The following is a 21,605-nucleotide window of genomic DNA, read 5'->3' as shown; positions in this document are numbered from 1 at the left end:
TTATGTGACACGTGCTCATTAATTTTTTCCCTAGAAAAACTATCACACTGATCAACAAAACTATTTTCAGGTAAGTAGTATGACTCTCTTCCCTACTCAAACCTTCACTTGTCTTCAACTCTTCCTCGTCACTGCTCTGCTCACTAACAACATTTATTTCCTCATAGGCAAAATCCAATATCTCTTCTTTCTCCTCGTCTACATTGCTAAAAAATTCTTCACCAACTGCATCATCACTTCAACTGTTACTTGAACCATTCCAACAGTCACAGTCACTACTTTCAAAAATTTGGTTAATCAGTTGTCTTCTATCCTCGCTATTTGGCCATAAACGAAGACAATTAAATTGTTTTGCTTTCCACAGCTCTTTACACTTTTTCCATGGCATTCTGATACCCCCTTTAATAATATTCTTTACAATGTACAGTTGAAATACTTTCCACCTCATCACTTTGTACTTTCACTAGACCTACTTCTTTCAGTGTTACAGGACTTTCTCCATTGGAAACACACTTCTTTAGCATATGACACGGTTTAGGCCCTCCATTTACACTACTACTTTTATTTACTTGAACATTAGGCCCTTGTTGGTTTCTCTCTATTCCCAGATGGCTCTGCTCTGTGTCTTGCCCAAATCTGAGCACTAACTGGAGTAACCCTTTGTTTAACTGACTCAGCCGACCAGTACTTTTCCCCATGCTCTCTCACTGGAATTCCTCTTGACCCTTTTATTTTTATTTGGACCATTGGCCACCCAATTATTCCTTGGATTGCTACTATTCTACACAGGATCTATTCTAACTTTGTTAACTCGATAGTCCCTTCTTGGTTGGTGCCTATGGCCAAATTCCTTCCTCCATCCTCAAATATTGGTCTTATTCTCTCTGCCATTCCCACATAAATCAAATATGCATTAATATTACTCCCAAAAGCAGGCAAAACTAATTCTCCATGGAAGTTTATTCTCCAGTCCCAACACTGTAGGTTCATTTCCCAATTTCTTATCCAAATTCTTAACTTTGTTAATCCAATACAAACAAAAACCTTTGACAATACCCTTTCTTGAATCATACCTGTCACCTCCACAAATTCATTTGAGTCATTTGCTGTTCATCTCCAGACCAATACTCACTGAGAAATATTTTTTTTAACTCTTCCCATGAATTACATGATTCTGCAACTTCAGCACCCCACCCATAAGAATCTGCCTTCAAGAAACCCCTCACAAAAGACTTTTCTCTTTATTACTCCAAATAATTTCTGTAAAAAAAATAGAGGGAAGATGAACCAGTACATCACCATATGTTTCAAAATTATTCAATTTCATACAAGTAACAAAATACACTTCACCAGATACAGCACAAACACTATGTTTCACATTTTGAACGTTACTGACTTTCCTCTCAATTTCCACAACCCTAGAATCTTCACTATAACCATCTGTCTCCACTTTCGTTTCAATAATAACATACAATTATTTTTAATTTCTCCTCCCTATCTTCTTACACACAGACAGCACAAGGCTCTTCCCAGATGTTTACCATTGCTCATTATCATCAAACACATGGTCTCCTCTTCCATCATCAGTTATTTTGGCGATTATCAAACACGTGGCCTCCTCTTCCCTTGTTTTGGCAAACAGTTAATCACACTCAAATAACAAAAACTTGTTGCCTCAAAATATGTTTTCAGCTCACTGTCTCTCTTCATAGCTCCCACATCAACTCAACTGATGCCTTTGTGCCAGTCTTCAATATTTGCATTCTGCAACTCCATTCTGCAAGCTCCCCATTTGCTGCCATCCAAAATGGCACTGTAATCAGCCGTGTCTTCCGACTCGTCTAAACCCCGTCCGTGTAATGGCGACCACTTTCTTGTCGTCTTTCACATAGTACAATTTCCTGATACATTGCAGTGCATGAAATGTAAATGAGAAATCAAAATTTTATTTAAAACTGAGAGCAGAGGGTTCTCATTTCATTCTCAAATTATTGTAGTTTATATCCAAAGGACGGTCAATATTATGCACACCACCATAAGGTCCATGGCTGAGGGTACGTGCCATTAGGGTTTCTTCCCGTTCCATTTACGTATGGAGCACGGAGAGTAAGATTGTTTGAATGTCTCTGTGCATGTAGCAATTATTCTAATTTTATCCTCACTATCAGTATGTGACAGATATGAAGGGGGTTGTAATGTATTCATTGAGTCTTCATTTAAAGCTGGTTCTTGAAATTTTGTTAATAGACTTTCTGAGCACAGTTTACGTCTACTTTCAAGAGCTTTCCACTTCATTCTCTGTGACACTCTCCCATAGATCAAACAAACCTGTGAACATCCATGCTGCACTGCTCTGTATATGTTCAATATCCCTTGTTAGCCCTATTTGGTACAGGTCCCACACGCTTGAGCAATATTCTAGAACTGGTCGCACGAGTGATTTGTGAGTAATCTCTTTCGTAAAGTGGTTTCACTTCTCCAGCATTCTACCAACAGACCGAAGCCTACCACCTGCTTTACCCACAACTAAGCCTATCTGATCATTCATTTCCATACAAGGTGTTAAACTTAGGTATTTGTACGAGTTGGCCAATTCCAACAGTGGCTCACTGATATTATAGTCACAGGATACTACTTTTTTATTTTGTGAAGTGCACAATTTTATATTTCTGAACATTTAATGCAAGTTGCCAATCTTTGCACCACTTTGAAATCTTGTCAAGATGTGACTGCATATTTATGCTTCTCTCAGCTAGTACTTCATTATAGGTAACTTCATCACCCACAAAGAGTCTGAGATTACTATTAATATTGTCAACAAAGTCATTAGGGTACAACATGAACAGCAAGGGTCCAAACACATTTCCCTGGGGTACATCCAAAATTACTGACAATAAGTGCGGTGGTGTACTGAGTCAAATGCTTTTCAGAAATCAAAAAATACTGCCTCTACTTGACTGCCTCGATCTAAAGCTTTCAGTATGTCATGTGAGAAAAGTGAGAGTTGGGTTTCACATGACCAATGTTTTCAGACTCCATGCTGGCTGGCACTGAGGTCATTCAATTCGAGATGCACCATTACATTTGAGCTCGGAGCATGTTCTGCAACAAATCGATATCAAGGATATTGGATGGCAGTTTTGCGGATCACTTCTACTACCCTTCTTGTCGACGGGTGTCCTTGTGTATCGCGAATCACACGGTCAACAATCCTCGTATCTCATAAACAATTCCAAATATGGAAATGAGGTTATTTTTGGAAAGGACAGCAAGTAATGAAGGCATGCATGTTGTATAATAAATACTTGAAACTTTTTTATTCAAAAAGATATGGAAGTAACATGTTCGCAGTGGTGAGAGAACAGCAACTCCTATACGAAAATCCACTCAGCACATGTATACATATCCACAAAACATGGGGAATGGTGAGCAGGATGTGTATCATGCCCACTGCAGTAAAAGCGTTAAGTGCTCTGAAATCACACAGCTTGAAATCCATCGGAACTGACCTGGATTTTGATGTCTCGTAGTTGGTAGCACCGTTCTTCATCAGCCCAGAGCTGAAAGTTTAAATGACGTGGGATGGTGTTTGCTCAATGATTTAAACAATACCATTTAGATGATACACACATTTTATTCCCGTCAAAGTTCAGTTATTACGTGCGGTGGCCTGCTTATATAGTATGAACAAATTATATAAGTGTAAATATTCAGATTAGAACCTACAATAGCCTGTCACACTTGCAGCTGAGTGGTGAAGTTTACTCTTCTTTTTGGGGCACCGAAAACACAGATCACATTTACATAGGATCGACAAAGTTTGTATTAAGCACTGTCTTGCAGTAATTCATTGGAGTACCATGCACTCTAGCAATTCAATTAATTCAGAACCTAATGAGCATTACCCTGTCCAACAATACCTCACTCCAATGATTGCCATTCCACACTTCATTAATCACAATACAGTCCAGTGAAAATGTCCATTAAAAGAGTTTACACAGTTCACTCAAACGTTATTAAACATTAAAGAGTTCTTGAGACTCACAGTAAACAGTGAACATATTTTTGCATACAGATTGAACATATTTGTTGTGCGAAGTCAACAATGAGCGCGCACCCAAACATAGGTCTTTTTCGTGAACTTACAAACTGCAAATTGGCAATTTTGGGTGACGTTGCACAACTTATAGACACGCAAAAGAATAAAGCATTATTTCATAAACTACAAGAACTAAAGTGATTTTGATTGATAGAAAATATTGTTGGTAAAAAAAAAAAAAAAAAATACATGGACAGCATTATCCTTCCCAATGTGAATTCCCTTGTTTACATGTAGGAGCAGCATATTGCAAATTACATGAAGTTATTAATTAATGATCTAATTTGTTAGTGTTTCATCTCATCCTGACACAAAAATTAAAGTAACAAATATATGTAGTCTAAGTTTGGAATCTAACACTGGTCCTGACAGAATTTGCAATGTAAAATGGCACTGCATATGAACTTCAAGTTGAATTATTTCAGGAGACAAAAAGTTCTTAGTAATTTAAAACACTTTAAGGAAAGTCAGATTGCTTCATCTTCATATGTTGTTGGTCACTTTTTTCAAATATTTACATTCACGTCTGAAATAACAGACACTACTGACAACCCACAGCTGAACGAAATATTTTGAAGTTTTTTCACTGATTGAATTCTTTGAAATCAGCTGCATTAGGGACATCTCAACTACCAAACAGTGACAGATGAAAATTTGTGCTGGACCAGGACTCTAAGCCAGATTTCCCTCTTATTGTGATCGGTCAGCTCAACCACTTCAGCTATCCATGCAAGCTCCCTGTACCAATTAAAACCTCCAAATGTACCTGTCTACATCCTTATATTGTAGACCACTATATTCATCACCTAATGCTCACAACTTTACTCGGATTCTCGCAACCGGGAGAACGGGACGACGAGGGATCGAGGTGATGGATTTAGTGGACTACGATATAAGGATACAGATGGTGTGACATATGTAGGTTACCGTCAGTCTGGGGAGTGTGCACGGACAGCAGAACTGGTCGAGGTGACCAGTCACGAGAAGTGGGAAATCTGGCTTCGAGTCCTGGTCCAGCACAAATTTTCATGTGTCACTGCTGGGCAGTAGACCTAGATGTAATGAAGCTAACGTCAAGGAATTCTCAGTCAAGGAATTCCTACAGCTGTGGATAGTTATTGGTGAGTGTTCTTTCAGACATGCATTTAAGTAAAACGTGCCTAGGCGGCCACGCAATGGTAACACTGGTCTCGATTCCTCCTCCCCTCATTCTCATTTTTGTGAGAATTCTTGTAATGTTGCAAACAACAGCTGATGAATACAGTGGACCATGATGTAAGGATGTAAATTGTGTACGGAGTTTTGGGTCAGTCCCGGCAGTGTGCACAGATAGCCGAGTGGGTTACAGGAAGTGTCCGCAGTAAGTGAAAATAAGGGGGATCGGATCCTGGTCCAGGAAACATTTCCACACGTCACTACTGTGTAGTAAGTCTATACCGAAAGCAGATAATGTCAACGGATTTGCAGTCGGTGGTTATATTTCAAAGAGCTCATATGCTTTTCCGTGTTGCCCACTGTAGCACTGATTTTTAATTGATTGTAACCTTTGATTAACATGCTCTATAGCCAAACTAATGGTGCCAAAATAATCAGAACAACTAAAATAAGAATCTGAATAACAAATATAAGTGAAATTAAGTCTAAATAAGTGAGAATTTCATATAGTTGTCACACGATCTACGTTTTACATGATAAATGCATTGAAAATAAGAAATTATCAACAAAAAATATGGTTATTTATGGGAGTAGAAATAACATAATAGATGGGCAGAATAACCTGCTTCTTCTCTAAACATTCCCAATAGTCTTTCACTAAAACATCATCATCTTCCTTCTAGGGGTTCCCTGTCGAGTTCATGAAGTATCTCTGTAATACATTCGTCTATATAATGTTTTCCTCTATGTTACATGTGTTTTTTTCGGTCCCAACTAAAAGCCCATATAAACAATGTTAAATTTTCCTCTTTTGTGTGTTTCCTCTATGTTACAATTTCCTCCATGTAACACTCATATTTTTGGAACCCTGGTCAATTATTTACCTCTTTACAATGTTTAAGTTAGTGAAGGTTTCTGTTATTAAAAAAGTGGAGGTATCTCCTGGTGTGAGTAACGTGGAGCTAGCGAAGCAATTTGAACTGGCCCCCCCTCAACACTATTATGAAAAGCAGATCGTCGATAATGGAAGGGTTTGAGAACTGTGGAAATTCGAAACATATGCTTTTGAAACCATCAACTTACAACGAAACGGAGGAAGTTTTATTAACTTGGTTTCAGCAAGCACGTGCTGCAAACATTCATATAAACAGAACTATTTTGAAGGAGAAGGCGTTTCAAATATCACTGCAATTAGGAATGGAAAATTTAAGGCATCCAGTGGATGGATTGATAAATTTCGACAGCGTCACGGTGTTGTATACAAAGCGGAATGTGGAGAAAGTAAAAGTGTGGACGAACAAACTGTAGCTCAGTGGATGCAGACTCTCCCTAATGTGATACATGGCTGCAAACATCGTGACATTTGTAACACTGATGAAACCGGCATGTTTTTCAATTTAATGCTGGATAAGACATTTACTTTTGGTGAGGAAAACTGCCACGGGGGTAAGAAGAGCAAGGAACGTCTTACCGTTTTGATGTGTACAAACGCCGATGGCAGTGAAAAACTGAAACCTTTCGTTATCGGGAAGCCAAAAAATCCGAGGTGCTTCAAAAACATTTCCACGTTTCTGTGCAAATATACAAACAATGCCAAGGCATGGATGACAAGTGATATATTTTTACGTTTTCTCAGAGAATTTGACGCCAAAATGGGGAGTGCTGCAAGAAAAGTGCTGCTGTTTGTGGATAGATGTGAGGCACATCCACCAGACATATCCTTTCTGAGAAATGTGGAAGTAATTTTCCCGCCACCCAACTGCACCAGCCATCTGCAACCTTTGGGCTTGGGAATAATACACACCCTTAAGGTTAATATAGGACAGCCCTTGTAAAAAAACACTTTGAATTTGATGGACGAAAGAAAACCGGGAAGCCAGCCAGCCTTACTCACAACTGAAGCTGAATATTTTACGGGCAATGAATTTAATTATGTACTCGTGGAGGGAAGCGAGTGCTGAAACTGTTAAAAACTATTTCACAAAAGCGGGATTCTGTGAGAATGAGATGGCAGCTCCTGTGGAAGATGTTGCAAGCGATCTGCAAGAGTTTCAGGAATTAATAGGCAGTGATTCTGTCACTTTTGAGGACTTTGTGGCTGTGGATGACAACGTGGTAACCACAGGAGTACAAAGTATTGAGGAGCTGACTGCAGCGAGAAGCTTGGAGAATAATAGTGGCAGTGAAAGCGACAGTGACAAGGAAGATGACCCTGTGCCCTCACATACTAAGGCAGCTGCAGCCTTTGAAACATTCAGGAGGTACATGATGGCCCACAGACTTGAGGACAGAACAGTAGTTCAACTTGCTCATTTGGAGCAAGAAATGATTGCCACAGAGTCTAGGAGAAATAGAAAACAAACATGCTTGCTTGAATATTTAAAAAATAGGTATGTGATTTTCAGATTGCATAAGTTCCTGGAGTTTTGTAACAAATTTAAGTTCCGTTTCATAATTTAATTATTAAAGCAATTTTTTGTAACTAGTTCTTTTTTAATCTGTACCATTTACTGTTTTATGTAATATGTTCAGTATATCGTAAACAAAATTTGGCTCATATTCTATAATTGGGTCAACTGAAGAATGGGATACCACCTGTCAGCTTTGGACAATGATGTCATATCTTAAGAATCTGTTATAATTTTTTACAGAACAAACTCATCCATTTACTTTCACCCATCCACCTACCGGGCCCCATGTTTTAATTACAAAAACTAATCATTTGCTGCATTGATCATTTGCAATGAGTATCATATTACAGTGTTGTGAAAATTTAAAATGTCATCTATGGCACCATTTGTCAAAGCTGATTAGTGGTATCCCGATCTTCAGTATTATTATTATTTGGAAACCTTCCTGTTTACAGTGTTTTCCTCTATACAGTGTTCAGCATTTGTGGTCGCCTGAAAAACATTAGAGAGAGGTTTCACTGTATCACCATATTATTGTGTACAAAACAAAGCTGATGTCATTCAAGACTTGTTACAAAACTTAAGTTTCACAGCACAAATTTGTATATTTACTGTTTCAATAAAGGGTAGATTCACGACGCACAACAAGCTCCAACTTTACAAATATTGCAATGACACTCCAACACAAAACAAAGAGAAAAAATTGTTGTACATAAGTAGCACACCATCTCTCAGTTACATGTCCATTCAAAACTGCACAAGCGTGTGCCTCTCGAGATTAACAGTGCTTTTCATAAGTTTCCTACGACCACTGCAAGCAAGTGACTTAACCCCAAAATGCACTGATGAGTGGAGTTCAAAATTACAAAGTTTAGCAAACAGTTTGTCACAGTTATATCCTGTGAATCAAGGAAGGAGAGCAATTTACCACAAACCTTGCACTTTGGCTGTTTGTCCACTGGTGCAACAGAACTGCTCTGCAGCATGACATTTTGGCTACGGTTAGACAAGAGTTCCATCGCACATTCCCCATCCACCGATGAAAATCTTTTGCGATGGGCGACAGTTTCAAAAGCGCCAATTTTTGTCAGTCTACTGCAGGATGCCAAGCTATGCAGCTCGTAATTTTCTCACTGAGTATTGTTACTTGTGAAAGCTTCAACAAAAGCAGCAATTATAGATTCATTCATTTGTGATAACCAGCTTCCCTATTAGCATGACAACTTGGAAAAGATTAAGTAAAATTCAGAAGAATTTATGGGGTACCAAAGAAGCTGTTTGTGGAGCTGGATGAAAATCATCACAAAAAAGGACACAAAGTGGAGGAGACGTGTAGAGTGAGCATTCGGCATGATGAGCTAATAGTTCAAAATTTTGCAGAATGCTATAACATGCAAAAAAGTCTCGGAAGTGAGCATCATTGTAAAAGCTGTGTGCACACTGCACAACTTTACCAGAAACAGAGAAGAGAAGAGTGTATTCAGTAAGTGAATATGGCTTTGAACAGGATCAAATTGGACAGCCAGTGCAAGCAGCTGACACCACTCCCATCGATATCACCACGAATGCCTAACAATTATGAGATCATTTAATGCAATATTTCCCGAAGCAGACCGTTGCTTTATCTTGGCAATGGAAGTACTATATTAACAATAATTAAATCAAAATAAAAACAATTATTAGATGTGAAAGCACTCGATAAATTTCTTGTTGCTCAAATAAGAGCAGGAAATTTGAAAATCGGATGATAGTGAACAAATACAGCATCTAGAGATGGTGATAACTGCTGTATATTTTCCACAAATTTCAAACATATAATCATATTACAGAAATAACAAACACCATACTTATCACTTACATCAATTTCTTTTCCTACAGCTTCCCACGCCTTTTCCACAGCAATTTTGTTCGAATACTCTGTTAAGCCCTAACTGTACTGACACGGACGCGTCACCACTGCTTCAGCCAGCTCGGCACAAGTTACTTGGCCCCAGTCCGACGTAACTAATCACGCAATGCACGGAATGTCGCACCAGTTACAAGGCAACTCCCAGAGCACTTGTATCACATGTGGTTGCATGCAACCCGTGTTGCACACGCATTGCAGTTGCGCCAACGGACGAGGTACAATACAGCATAATGTGTCAGGCTCACGAGTGACTGCTGTCCGACCCTCGTGTCACATTTTGTTGCAGTTGCACTTTGCCAACGGATGAATGGTTTCTACACCTACATAAATGCTCCACCAGCCACCGTACAGTGTATGACGAAGGGTACCCTATACCAGTACTTGTCGTTTCCTTTCTTGCTCCACTTGCAAACACAGCAAGGGGAAAACTACTGTCTATACGCCTCCATATGAGCCCTAGTTTCCCGTACCTTATCTCCGTGGTCCTTAAGCACAATGTATGTTGGCGACGATAGAATCGTTCGGCAAGTGGCTTCAAATGCTAGTTCTCTAAATTTTCACCAGAGCGTTTCTCGAAGAGAACATTGCCTTCCCTCCAGGGATTCCCACTTGTAATACTTACGTATTGTTCGAACCTGCCAGTAACAAATCTAGCAGCTGTGGTGTCACAAGGATTAGGCCTGTCCCACCCCTCATTAAATCGACCAAGACTTACACAAATAATGGTAAGAACAGTTATTATTATTATTATTATTATTATGTTCTTTAAGTTTGTTTTGGGATTTTCAGGAATACTGTGGGAAGAAAGTTTATTTATGTTGCAGATAACGTGGAAGACGTTGCACAACAATCACCACGAAAGTTCAGCGTAGCGTCAAGTGGGCGAGGAATAAAACAAATGCTGCAAACTACCACAAGCCACATAAGAGCCCGGGCTGCGAGGGCGTCAAGCTTCCTAGGTCGTTGTAGGATGACGTCAAAGGAAGAGATACTCTGCTTTCTCTTTGTAAACAGATCGATCGAGTCTCGAAAGGTTCACGTAAAAACGTATAGGCGGGTGACACATTAGGTGGGACCCGATGCCTGTAATACTTCCACAGTTATTAAAAAGTTGTTAAACGGCAAAACCAATAGTTCACCATTTATATAGATAAAAAGCGGTAAAGATATAGGAAAGGAAGAGTTGCGGCGTCAGAACGAAAAGTGATACATCGCTCAGCAACGAAGGAGGACGTTAACAGCAGGCGTTACGTGGTGAAAACAAATCAACTGAGTAAGTATGTAATGAAGCATAAAGCCACATAACACTGCACAGCCCACGACTGAATTGTTTCGATGTCCTCCTCCGATCTGACCTGGTAAAGATCCCAAACATTTGAGCAATATTCAGGACAAGGACGCTCCAGCCTCCTACTGCGGTCACCTTTACAGGTGAACCACTCCTCTCCTAAAATTCTCCTAATAAACCAAAGTCAACCATTCACCTCCCCTGCCACAATTCTCATACGCTCATTCCACCTCATATCGCTTGGCAACGTTACACACAGATATGTAAAGGACTTGACTAGCTGCCATTCATCACACCATCTGGAAATTTTGTCTAAGTCATCTCGTACCTTCCTACAGTCACCCAACTTCGACAACCTACCGTACACCACAGCATCATCAGCAAACAACTGCAGATTGCCAGCCACCTTGTCTGCCAAATCATTTACGTACACAGAGAACAAAAGCGGTCCTATCCACTTCCCTGGGGCACTCCCGACGACACCCTCATCTCCGACGAACACTCGCCCTCGAGGACAACAAACTGGGTTCTGTTACTTGAGAAGTCTTCGAGCCACTCACATATATGTGAAATTATTCCGTATGCTCGTATATTCCTTAACAACCTGCAACGGGGCACCGTGTCAAGTGCTTCCAGGAAATACAGAGATATGGAATCTACTTTGAGTGACTTCAACCCCAAATCAATTAACAAAGAGACCTTGAGGTCATAAACTCTAGCAAATGATTTTCCACGAACTTAACATTTATGTGGCTTTACTCCAGAGTGCATGATACATGATTCTTGAGGTAAGCAAAAGCAAAGGATATACAGCATAGATTACATTTGTATGGTTTTGTATGTGGATGCAATGTAGAAAGTAATTTAGATTTCTTTTAGCAGAGAGAGCAGTTATTGGGTCGACAACAAAGTACGTATGATCAATGTAACGGACTTGTACATGTGAACTGTTACCAGTGCTGCATTAGAAGGAACAGGCATGTCGTCTCTTGAGCTGAAAACACGTTTGCACAAATCACTTGAGCTACCTTACATTCCTAGTGTCAGCAAATGTGTGTGCTGTCAGAGTCCTGTCATACCCTTTCATCCTCAAATGCTTATTCGGGTCAAAATCAGTGAGAAACAGTTCACTTACAACTAAATCAATTCTCCACAACACACCAGATGGTGTGTGGTGGAGTATCTGCACCATCACAGTATCTGCAAACATGTGACAGTGGTTCTACACTAGCAACGTGAATAAAGACATGCATTACGAGGCAGTATTTTGATGAAACACTCCGTGGGCATGAACTGCAGGTGAATACAGAAAAGCTATGGTCCATCGTGCTCACATTATCTGTACCGCAGAGGAAATTATCCTCTTGTGTGGTAATTCCTTGTGCTGGAACACTGTAACTCCCGAAGTGTGTCGACACCTCTTGCGGCATCACCAATTCATCGTGGGTCACATTCTGAAGATTACTCTCTTCAAATGAAGCACTGTCATTCTCATCAGAAATCTGAGTAGACCTGAAACATCAAGATAATAAAAAGAAAAAAATTAAAAAAAATACAGATCAACAAAACTATTCTATTAAGGGTATATTAATAATTAGTGAAAACTTATTGAATTAATGTGGAAGAAATAGCTTCGTGTGACCGTAAAAAATAATGATTTCGTTACTTCACCAAACTACAAACATATTTACACACAGAAAAGAACCTTTATTGTGAGACAGATTTCTGAAGAAACTAGATGTGAGTTTACCACAGAATAGTATAAGGGACAGTCAAATGAAAATGAGGCAGATGGAAAAAAAGTATGTAACCTGTTTATTATTTCAAAGGTAATCAATCACCACAATTCTTCTTGCATTTATCCCACTGTGTGACAAGACGGTCAAATGCCGTCATAGTAAAATGTTTGCGGTTGTCTACGGAACCAGCATTGTACCAACACATGCACCACTTTGAGCAAAGCAAATCAATAGCCACCAACGTCATCTTTCACATTTCCAAAAATATGAAAATCGTGCGAGGAGAGATCGGGACTGTATTGCAGTGTACTCTAAACAACTCTCGCAAAATGTTTCACGGACCTATGTAACATACTATCTGTCTCCTTTTAGTAAGTGATTCCCTACTGTGTTTCACTACTGTGTTTCGCTGATAAATGTCCGAGTCTCACGCTATGTATGCGTGCTGTTATTGTATTTCTTTTCTATTCTGCTGGGCCAACAAGACTTATATTTCAAGTATCATTTCGATACTCAAGAATTTATAGCCAGGAATAAGAAATAACTGTTATTTTCTTCTCATTTTTGGTGTTATTTTATTGCCGATTATGGTGTTATTTTCTGACAAGTGTGATACTAAGAGTTTGATTGCTAATTTTTTAAGTGCCATTTGTTCCTTTTTTATGTATTATTTCACTGTTTTCCAGTGTTATGTACAAAACGAAAATATACCTGTCAATTACATTATATTTACTCATGTCACAGATCACAAGTGTTTGCTACTGGGATGGAAAGATTGATTAAAGAAATAGTAATTCTGTAACCACATATTATGGAAAGTTTTTCAAAATAAAGCACTGCCGTAATATTAAAGTTCTCTCTGCAGAAATCATACTGCCAATCTGCCCGAACTTCAGTGTAGTGGGAAAGTAGCTGACTGGGTCCTCTTTCAAACACTGACGAATTGCCAATAAACGAGAGTAAACATCTGTGGACATGTGACATCCTGTAAATGTGTTTCTGGCAGTAAAACTGAAGAACAACAATGTTTGCTTATATATTTTTTCATTTTTTTTCTGTTTTGTGACTGATGTTTGTGGTGATTGCCGATCCATTGCACAGCCAAGATCTAAGCTGAAAGGTGTCAATTCGGTTGTGCATTGCTGTTGCCACTGAATCTAAATCCATAAATAACTATCAGTCATCAGCGACTCTTCGGGCTTTCCCAGCAGGTACGACCAATATATAGCTCTAGAATGTGCTGTCAAATTGACTTTTGTGTACATCACAATACTTTACCGAATCAACTGCTTGTCATCATCAGCAACTGCCACTTATTGCGCGACGTTATGGTTTGAAGGTGTTTAGGAAACAAGGAGAAAAATAGGAAAGGTCATGGCAACAATGGACACATTGGCTTGTGTAACAAACCCTCTTGTCTTGATCTTGCCCAAACAACACCTTTTTAAAATATACACTATGTGATCAAAAGTATCCGGACATCCACAAAAACATACATTTTTCATATTAGGTGCATTGATCTGCCACCTACTGCCAGGTACTCCATAGCACAGGACTCAATAATAATTAGACATTGTGAGAGAGCAGAATGGGGCGCTCCACGGAGCTCACGCACTTAGAACGTGGTCAGGTGTTTGGGTGTCACTCGTGTCATACGTCTGTACGTGAGATTTCCACACTCCTAAACATCCTTAGGTCCACTGTTTCCAATGTGATAGTGAAGTGGAAACGTGAAGGGACACGTACAGCGTACAGGCCGACCTCGTCTGTTGACTGACAGAGACTGCCGACAGTTGAAGAGGGTCGTAATGTGTAATAGGCAGACACCTACCCAGACCGTCACACAGGAATTCCAATCTGCATCAGGATCCAGTGCAAGTACTGTGACAGTTAGGCGGGGGGTGAGAAAACTTTGATTTCACGGTCGAGCGGCTGCTCATAAGCCACATATCACACTGGTAAATGCCAACAAAGCCTCACTCGGCTAAGAAGCGTAAACAATGGACGATTGTAAAGTGGGAAAACGTTGTGTGGTGTAATGAATCACGGTACAAAATGTGGCAATCCACTTGCAGGGTTTGGGTATGGCGAATGCCCGGTGAACGTCATCTGCCAGCGTGTGTAGTGCCTACAGTAAAATTCGGAGGCGGTGGTGTTACGGTGTGGTCGTGTTTTTCACGGAGGGGGCTTGCACCCCCTTCTTGTTTTGCATGGCACTTTCACAGCACAAGCCAACAGTGATGTTTTAAGCACCCTCTCGTTTCCCACTGTTGAAGACCAATTCGGGGATGGTGACTGCACCTTTCAACATGATCGAACACCTGTTCATAATGCACGACCTGTTTTGGAATGGTTACACGACAAAAACATCCCTGTAATGGACTGGCCTGCACAGAGTCCTGACCTGAATCCTACAGAACACCTTTGGGATGTTTTGGAACGCCGACTTCGTGCCAGGCCTCACCGACCGACATCGATACCTCTCCTCAGTGCAGCACTCGGTGAAGAATGGGCTGCCATTCCCCAAGAAACCTTCCAGCACGTGACTGAACATATGCCTGCAAGAGTGGAAGCTGTCATCAAGGCTAAGGGTGGGCCAACACCATACTGAATTACAGCATTACCAATGGAGGGCACCAAGAACTTGTAAGTCATTTTCAGCCAGGTGTCTGGATACTTCTGATCACATAGTGTAGTTGTATGAATGCTCTGTACACCACCACCTTAACTATTGTCCTCCTTTCATTAATGCAGTCTTGAAACTTTGTAGTCTGATTGGGTATCAAGAATTTTAATGAATTGGAGATTAACAAAAACGTGATGTGAAATCTGAAGTTTCTGAGGATACGGTCACACTACAGTCTAGTGAGCTGTTCTCGTACCTGGTGTAGTGCGGGTAGGTGGGGTGTGGAACGGTGCTCCCTCCAGTCTCCAGCAGCTGGGGCCGCTCCGACACGCCAGTGTGGTGTTGCGGCTGGTGGGGTCGGTGGCTGTGGTGTCGGAGTTGGCCGTGGCGCAGAGGCACCGACGCTGCCGAGCCCCTGCGGAATGGCCGCTTCACGCCCCGGGAGCGGCATTTTCTGTTCTCCAACATGTCCCCGTGTTGTGGATCTGCAACAGACAAACACAGTAACGTAACCGTCTGGTGGGAAATTCGTCAAACACACACCAGCGGGGCATTCACCATCCCTGACACACAAAATAATGTAGGTTTATGGTATCTTCTACAATTATCAGCCAACTCATGTTGCCAAAACATACACAAATTTCCTACTCGCCATTACCAGAAAAAGTGTTCAAGTTTGATGTCCTGCTCATTTCTTTACAGTCAATGGATCAGAGATTCCTCTGCGTAGAGCCCGTCGGAGGGCCAACTGCAGTGTCTGGAAAATTTTTCACGGCCAATGGTGGGGAGGAGGGAATCCTGACGTTCGTCCAGTGCTGCCTCTTTATTCTACTTGATGCCTCAGCCATTTTCTCACCAGAGCTTTCCTAGTGTATTTTTACAAACTCCAGATCCTATGCAGACCTGGACAAACCACGGAGCTGTTCCACACTAACGTCATTCTGGGATTCAGTCATCACCGAGGCAGTGGAACATTGAGTACATCACGATTTTGTCAACTGCGACAGTTTTAACGAACTGAGATCTGCACGGGATATGGCGTTGGGAAAAATAAGTCGAGCACACTCTCCTGAGAAAGCAACAGATGAAGTGGGCAGAAGACCAGTAATCAACATCTGGGCCACCACCACCACCACCACCACCACCACCACATGTCAACTCCTCTAGAGGCAAGCAACTGGTGCACCCATTGGGGCCTCAGCACAGGAGTCTGCAGTCTTGCAGCTACAAAGGAACTGGACACGAAATTGGCACTTCACCTAAAGATGATGAGTAGGAAACTCGTCGAACGCTTGTGACGATACAATACCAGACTCGGCTGATGGCCAGAGATTTCGTCAATGAAATTCCCTGAGAAAGTCTGCCTTCACTTCTTTACAGGTTGTTAGTCTGCATTAAATTCCTCTTCAGATTCTTCTTAAGCCTTGTTTACTCTGCATTGAATGGGAGTGAGTGTAAGGATATGAGCATCAGCAACAATTTACGTTCATCTGTGAAGAAGCATTTACACCAGACGAAATGGAAGATAAAGTTGATAAACCAGTACAGCCTATGAAACTTGCATTATTGTTTTGGTGGTTATAATTGTCACACAGAATATACCACTAGACAAAGAGACACACAGACCAAAACTTTGATATCCAGATACGATTATTTTAGATGGCGGATTAGAAAAAGAAAAATTTAGGTGTCTGAATTTGTACATAAGGGTGAAATGCACGGAGATAGTGCGCATAACACTGAATCACAACTTCAGCTTTCCTTAGCGTTATTCCAACGCTATCCACGTATCTTGGCTGACGATTTTCATGGGCTCCACATTACAACAGAGGAAAAAATTTAAAAGCAGAACACTTATTACCAATGACAAACAAAAATTAAAGAAAGGCTAGCATTTACACTCTCATTATTAGCAACTGAAAACATTTACGTTACTGACTATGATTCCAGCAGCTGTCATGTAGCAGATAGCTTGTGAAGTCTGCAGTGACATACAGGGTGTTTCAGACAAAGTGTATGCCTCTGCAGAATAATAAGTGACAGGAATATTTATTGAGATAGGTCATGGCGTTCTACGGATCGAAGCGTGAAATGTCAGATCCCTTAATCGGGCAGGTAGGTCAGAAAATTTAAAATGGGAAATGGATAGGTTAAAGTTAGATATAGTGGGAATTAGTGAAGTTCGGTGGCAGGAGGAACAAGTCTTTTGGTCAGGTGATTACAGGGTTATAAATACAAAATCAAATAGGGGTAATGCAGGAGTAGGTTTAATAATGAACAAAAAAATAGGACTGCGGGTTAGCTACTACAAACAGCATAGTGAACGCATTATTGTGGCCAAGATATACACAAAGCCCATGCCTACTACAGTAGTACAAGTTTATATGCCAACTAGCTCTGCAGATGATGAAGAAATAGATGAAATGTATGATGAGATAACAGAAATTATTCAGGTAGTGAAGGGAGACGAAAATTTAATAGTCATGGGTGACTGGAATTCGTCAGTAGGAAAAGGGAGAGAAGGAAACATAGTAGGTGAATATGGATTGGGGGGAAGGAATGAAAGAGGAAGCCACCTGGTAGAATTTTGCACAGAGCATAACTTAATCATAGCTAACACTTGGTTCAAGAATCATAAAAGAAGGTTGTATACATGGAAGAATCCTGGAGATACTAATAGGTATCAGATAGATTATATAATGGTAAGACAGAGATTCAGGAACCAGGTTTTAAATTGTAAGACATTTCCAGGGGCAGATGTGGACTCTGACCACAATCTATTGGTTATGAACTGTAGATTAAAACTGAAGAAACTGCAAAAAGGTGGGAATTTGAGGGGATGGGACCTGAATAAACTGACTAGACCAGAGGTTGTACAGAGTTTCAGGGAGAGCATAAGAGAACAACTTACAGGAATGGGGGAAAGAAATACGGTAGAAGAAGAATGGGAAACTCTGAGGGATGAAGTAGTGAAGGCAGCAGAGGATCAAGTAGGTAAAAAGACGAGGGCTAGTAGAAATCCTTGGGTAACAGAAGAAATATTGAACTTAATTCATGAAAGGAGAAAATATAAAAATGCAGTAAATGAAGCGGGCAAAAAGGAATACCAACGTCTCAAAAATGAGATTGACATGAACTGCAAAATGCCTAAGCAGGGATGTATGGAGGAGAAATGTAAGGATGTAGAGGCGCATATCACTAGGGGTAAGATAGATTTTGCCTACAGAAAAATTAAAAGAGACCTTTGGAGAAAAGAGAACCACTTACATGAATATCAAGAGCTCAGATGGAAACCCAGTTCTAAGCAAAGAAGGGAAAGCAGAAATGTGGAAGGAGTATATAGAGGGTCTATACAAGAGCGATGTACTTGAGGATAATATTCTGGAAATGGAAGAGGGTGTAGATGAAGATGAAATGGGAGATACGATACTGCGTGAAGAGTTTGACAGAGCATTGAAAGACCTAAGTCGAAACAAGGCCCTGGGAGTAGACAACATTCCATTGGAACTACTGACAGCCTTGGGAGAGCCAGTCCTGACAAAACTATACCGTCTGGTGAGCAAGATGAATGAGACAGGCGAAATACCCCCAGACTTCAAGAAGAATATAATAATTCCAATTCCAAAGAAAGCAGGTGTTGACAGACGTGAAAATTACCGGCGGCAAAATACTAACATGAATTCTTTACAGGTGAATGGAAAAACTGCTAGAAGCTGACCTTGGGGAAGATCGGTTTGGATTCCCTAGAAATGTTGGAACATGTGAGGCAATACTGACCCTACGACTTATATTAGAAAATAGATTAAAGAAAGGCAAACCTACGCTTCTAGCATTTGTAGATTTATAGAAAGCTTTTGACAATGTTGACTGGAATAGTCTCTTTCAAATTCTGAAGGTCGCAGGGGTAAAATACAGGGAGCGAAAGACTATTTACAATTTGTACAGAAACCAGATGGCAGTTATAAGAGTCAAGGGGTATGAAAGGGAAGCAGTGGTTGGGAAGGGAGTGAGACAGGATTTTAGCCTCTCCCCGATGTTATTCAAACTGTATATTGAGCAAGCAGTATAGGAAACAAAAGAAAAATATGGAATAAGCATTAAAATCCATGGAGAAGAAATAAAAACTTTGAGGTTCGCCGATGACATTGTAATTCTGTCAGAGACAGCAAAGGACTTGGAAGAGCAGCTGAACGGAATGGACAGTGTCTTGAAAGGAGGGTATAAAGATGAACATCAACAAAAGCAAAACGAGAATAATGGACTGTAGTCGAATTAATTAGGGTGATGCTGCGGGAATTAGATTAGGAAATGAGATACTTTAAGTAGTAAAGGAGTTTAGCTATTTGTGGAGCAAAATAACTGATGATGGTCGAAGTAGAGGGGATATAAAATGTAGAATGGCAATGGCAAGGAAAGCGTTTCTGAAGAAGAGAAATTTGTTAACATCGAGTATAGATTTAAGTGTCAGGACTCATTTCTGAAAGTATTTGTATGGAGTGTAGCCTTGTATGGATGTGAAACATGGACGATAAATAGTTTAGACAAGAAGAGAATAGAAGCTTTCGAAATGTGGTGCTACAGAAGAATGCTGAAGATTAGATGGGTAGATCACATAACTAATGAGGAGGTATTGAACAGAATTGGGGAGAAAAGGAGTTTGTGGCACAGCTTGACAAGAAGAAGGGATCGGTTGGTAGGGCATATTCTGAGGCATCAAGGGATCACAAATTTAGCATTGGAGGGCAGCGTGGAGGGTAAAAATCGTAGAGGGAGACCAAGAGATTTTTTTTTTTTTTTTTTTTTTTTTTTTTTTTTTTTTTTTTTTTTTTTTGTGGTTTTCGGGCGCACAACTTCAATGGTCATTAGCGCCCTGACTACTCTAAGAATGCACCGCGAGGCACAAGTTGACAACAACAACTAAAAGGGAAAACACAATAAAAGACAGACTGACAGGCATAGGATTAAAAAACATCATCAAATGTCCTTAGCGAGGTTTGTCAAATTGATAAAACAAAGAACACGAGCAGCTGCTCGTGGGTCATCCGCTAAAATGGCATCTAAAGTAGTAGGCAGGTTAAGATCGAGGCGCAGTGTTTTAAGATCGGGACAGGACATTAAAATGTGACGAACCGTCAGCAAGTGCCCACATGGGCAGAACGGCGCCGGCGCAGCCGTCAGCAGATGGCGATGGCTGAACCGGCAGTGTCCAATTCTTAACCTTGCTAAAACGACCTCCTCCCGCCGAGAAAGGCGTGAGGAGGACGTCCAAGCCACGGGAAGAGGTTTTAAGGCCCGAAGCTTGTTGTCGGTAAGTGCAGCCCAATCGGCATGCCACAGCGACACAACGCGCCGACAAATGACCCTGCTAAAATCGGACGAAGGGACACAACAAGAAGCTGTCCGAGGCTGGAGGACCGCAGCCTTGGCCGCGGCATCTGCAGCTTCGTTCCCAGGGATACCGACATGGCCAGGAACCCAAATAAAGCTAACCGGCGTACCGACGTCCACCAGCTGCTGAAGAGAGCGTTGGATCCGGTGTACGAAAGGGTGAACCGGGTACGGATCACGGAGGCTCTGGATGGCGCTCAGGGAATCTGAGCAAATGACATAAGCAGAATGTCGGTGGCGGCAGATGTACAGAACAGCCTGGTAGAGGGCAAAGAGCTCAGCTGTGAAGACCGAACAATGGCCATGGAGCCGGTATTGGAAACTTTGTGCCCCGACAATAAAGGAACACCCGACCCCGTCATTGGTCTTAGAGCCATCTGTATAAATGAAAGTCATGTTGTGGAACTTCGAACGAAGTTCCAAAAAACGGGAGTGGTAGACCGAACCGGGGGTGACCTCTTTTGGGAGCGAGCTGAGGTCGAGGTGAACGCGGACCTGAGTCTGGAGCCAAGGTGGCGTGCGGCTCTCGCCCACTCGAAAGGTTGCAGGGAGTGAAAAATGAAGGTGTTGAAGGAGGCGACGAAAGCGAACTCCAGGGGGTAGCAAGGCAGAGACATACAACCCGTATTGAAAGTCAAGAGAGTCGTCAAAAAAGGAACGATAAGAAGGATGGTCGGGCATTGACAGTAGCCGACAGGCATACCGACAAAGCAGTATATCGCGCCGGTAGGTGAGTGGCAATTCGCCAGCGTCAGCATGAAGACTCTCTACGGGACTGGTATAAAATGCTCCGATCGCAAGTCGTAAACCCCGATGTTGTATGGAGTTGAGGCGGCGTAAGATGGATGGCCGTGCAGAGGAGTATACGAAGCTCCCATAATCCAGCTTGGAGCGGACGATCGACCGATATAGACGAAGTAGGACGGTTCGATCCGCTCCCCACGACATACCACTGAGAACACGGAGGACATTTAAAGAACGGGTACAACG

General features: G+C 41.3%; 1 protein-coding gene and 1 long non-coding RNA gene across 2 annotated transcripts in view; both read right to left on the bottom strand.

Moving 5' to 3' along the window:
- The window catches only part of LOC126212917 (uncharacterized), a 37,618-nt gene extending 25,296 nt beyond the window's left edge, over nt 1-12,322 (bottom strand). Inside the window, exon 1 of the long non-coding RNA XR_007540998.1 lies at nt 12,197-12,322. This is a non-coding gene — a long non-coding RNA (uncharacterized LOC126212917). The remainder of the gene's footprint in view (nt 1-12,196) is intronic.
- Nucleotides 12,323-15,407: 3,085 nt separating this feature from the next.
- Nucleotides 15,408-21,605, bottom strand: part of LOC126212787 (uncharacterized) — a 104,622-nt gene continuing 98,424 nt past the window's right edge. Inside the window, exon 12 of the mRNA XM_049940190.1 lies at nt 15,408-15,712. Coding sequence (XP_049796147.1) covers nt 15,408-15,712 — 305 coding nt within the window. The remainder of the gene's footprint in view (nt 15,713-21,605) is intronic.

This window comes from Schistocerca nitens, chromosome 11, assembly GCF_023898315.1.
Source record: "Schistocerca nitens isolate TAMUIC-IGC-003100 chromosome 11, iqSchNite1.1, whole genome shotgun sequence".
In the NCBI taxonomy this organism is placed as follows: Eukaryota; Metazoa; Arthropoda; class Insecta; order Orthoptera; family Acrididae; genus Schistocerca; species Schistocerca nitens.
This window is presented reverse-complemented; position numbering and strand designations above follow the sequence as displayed.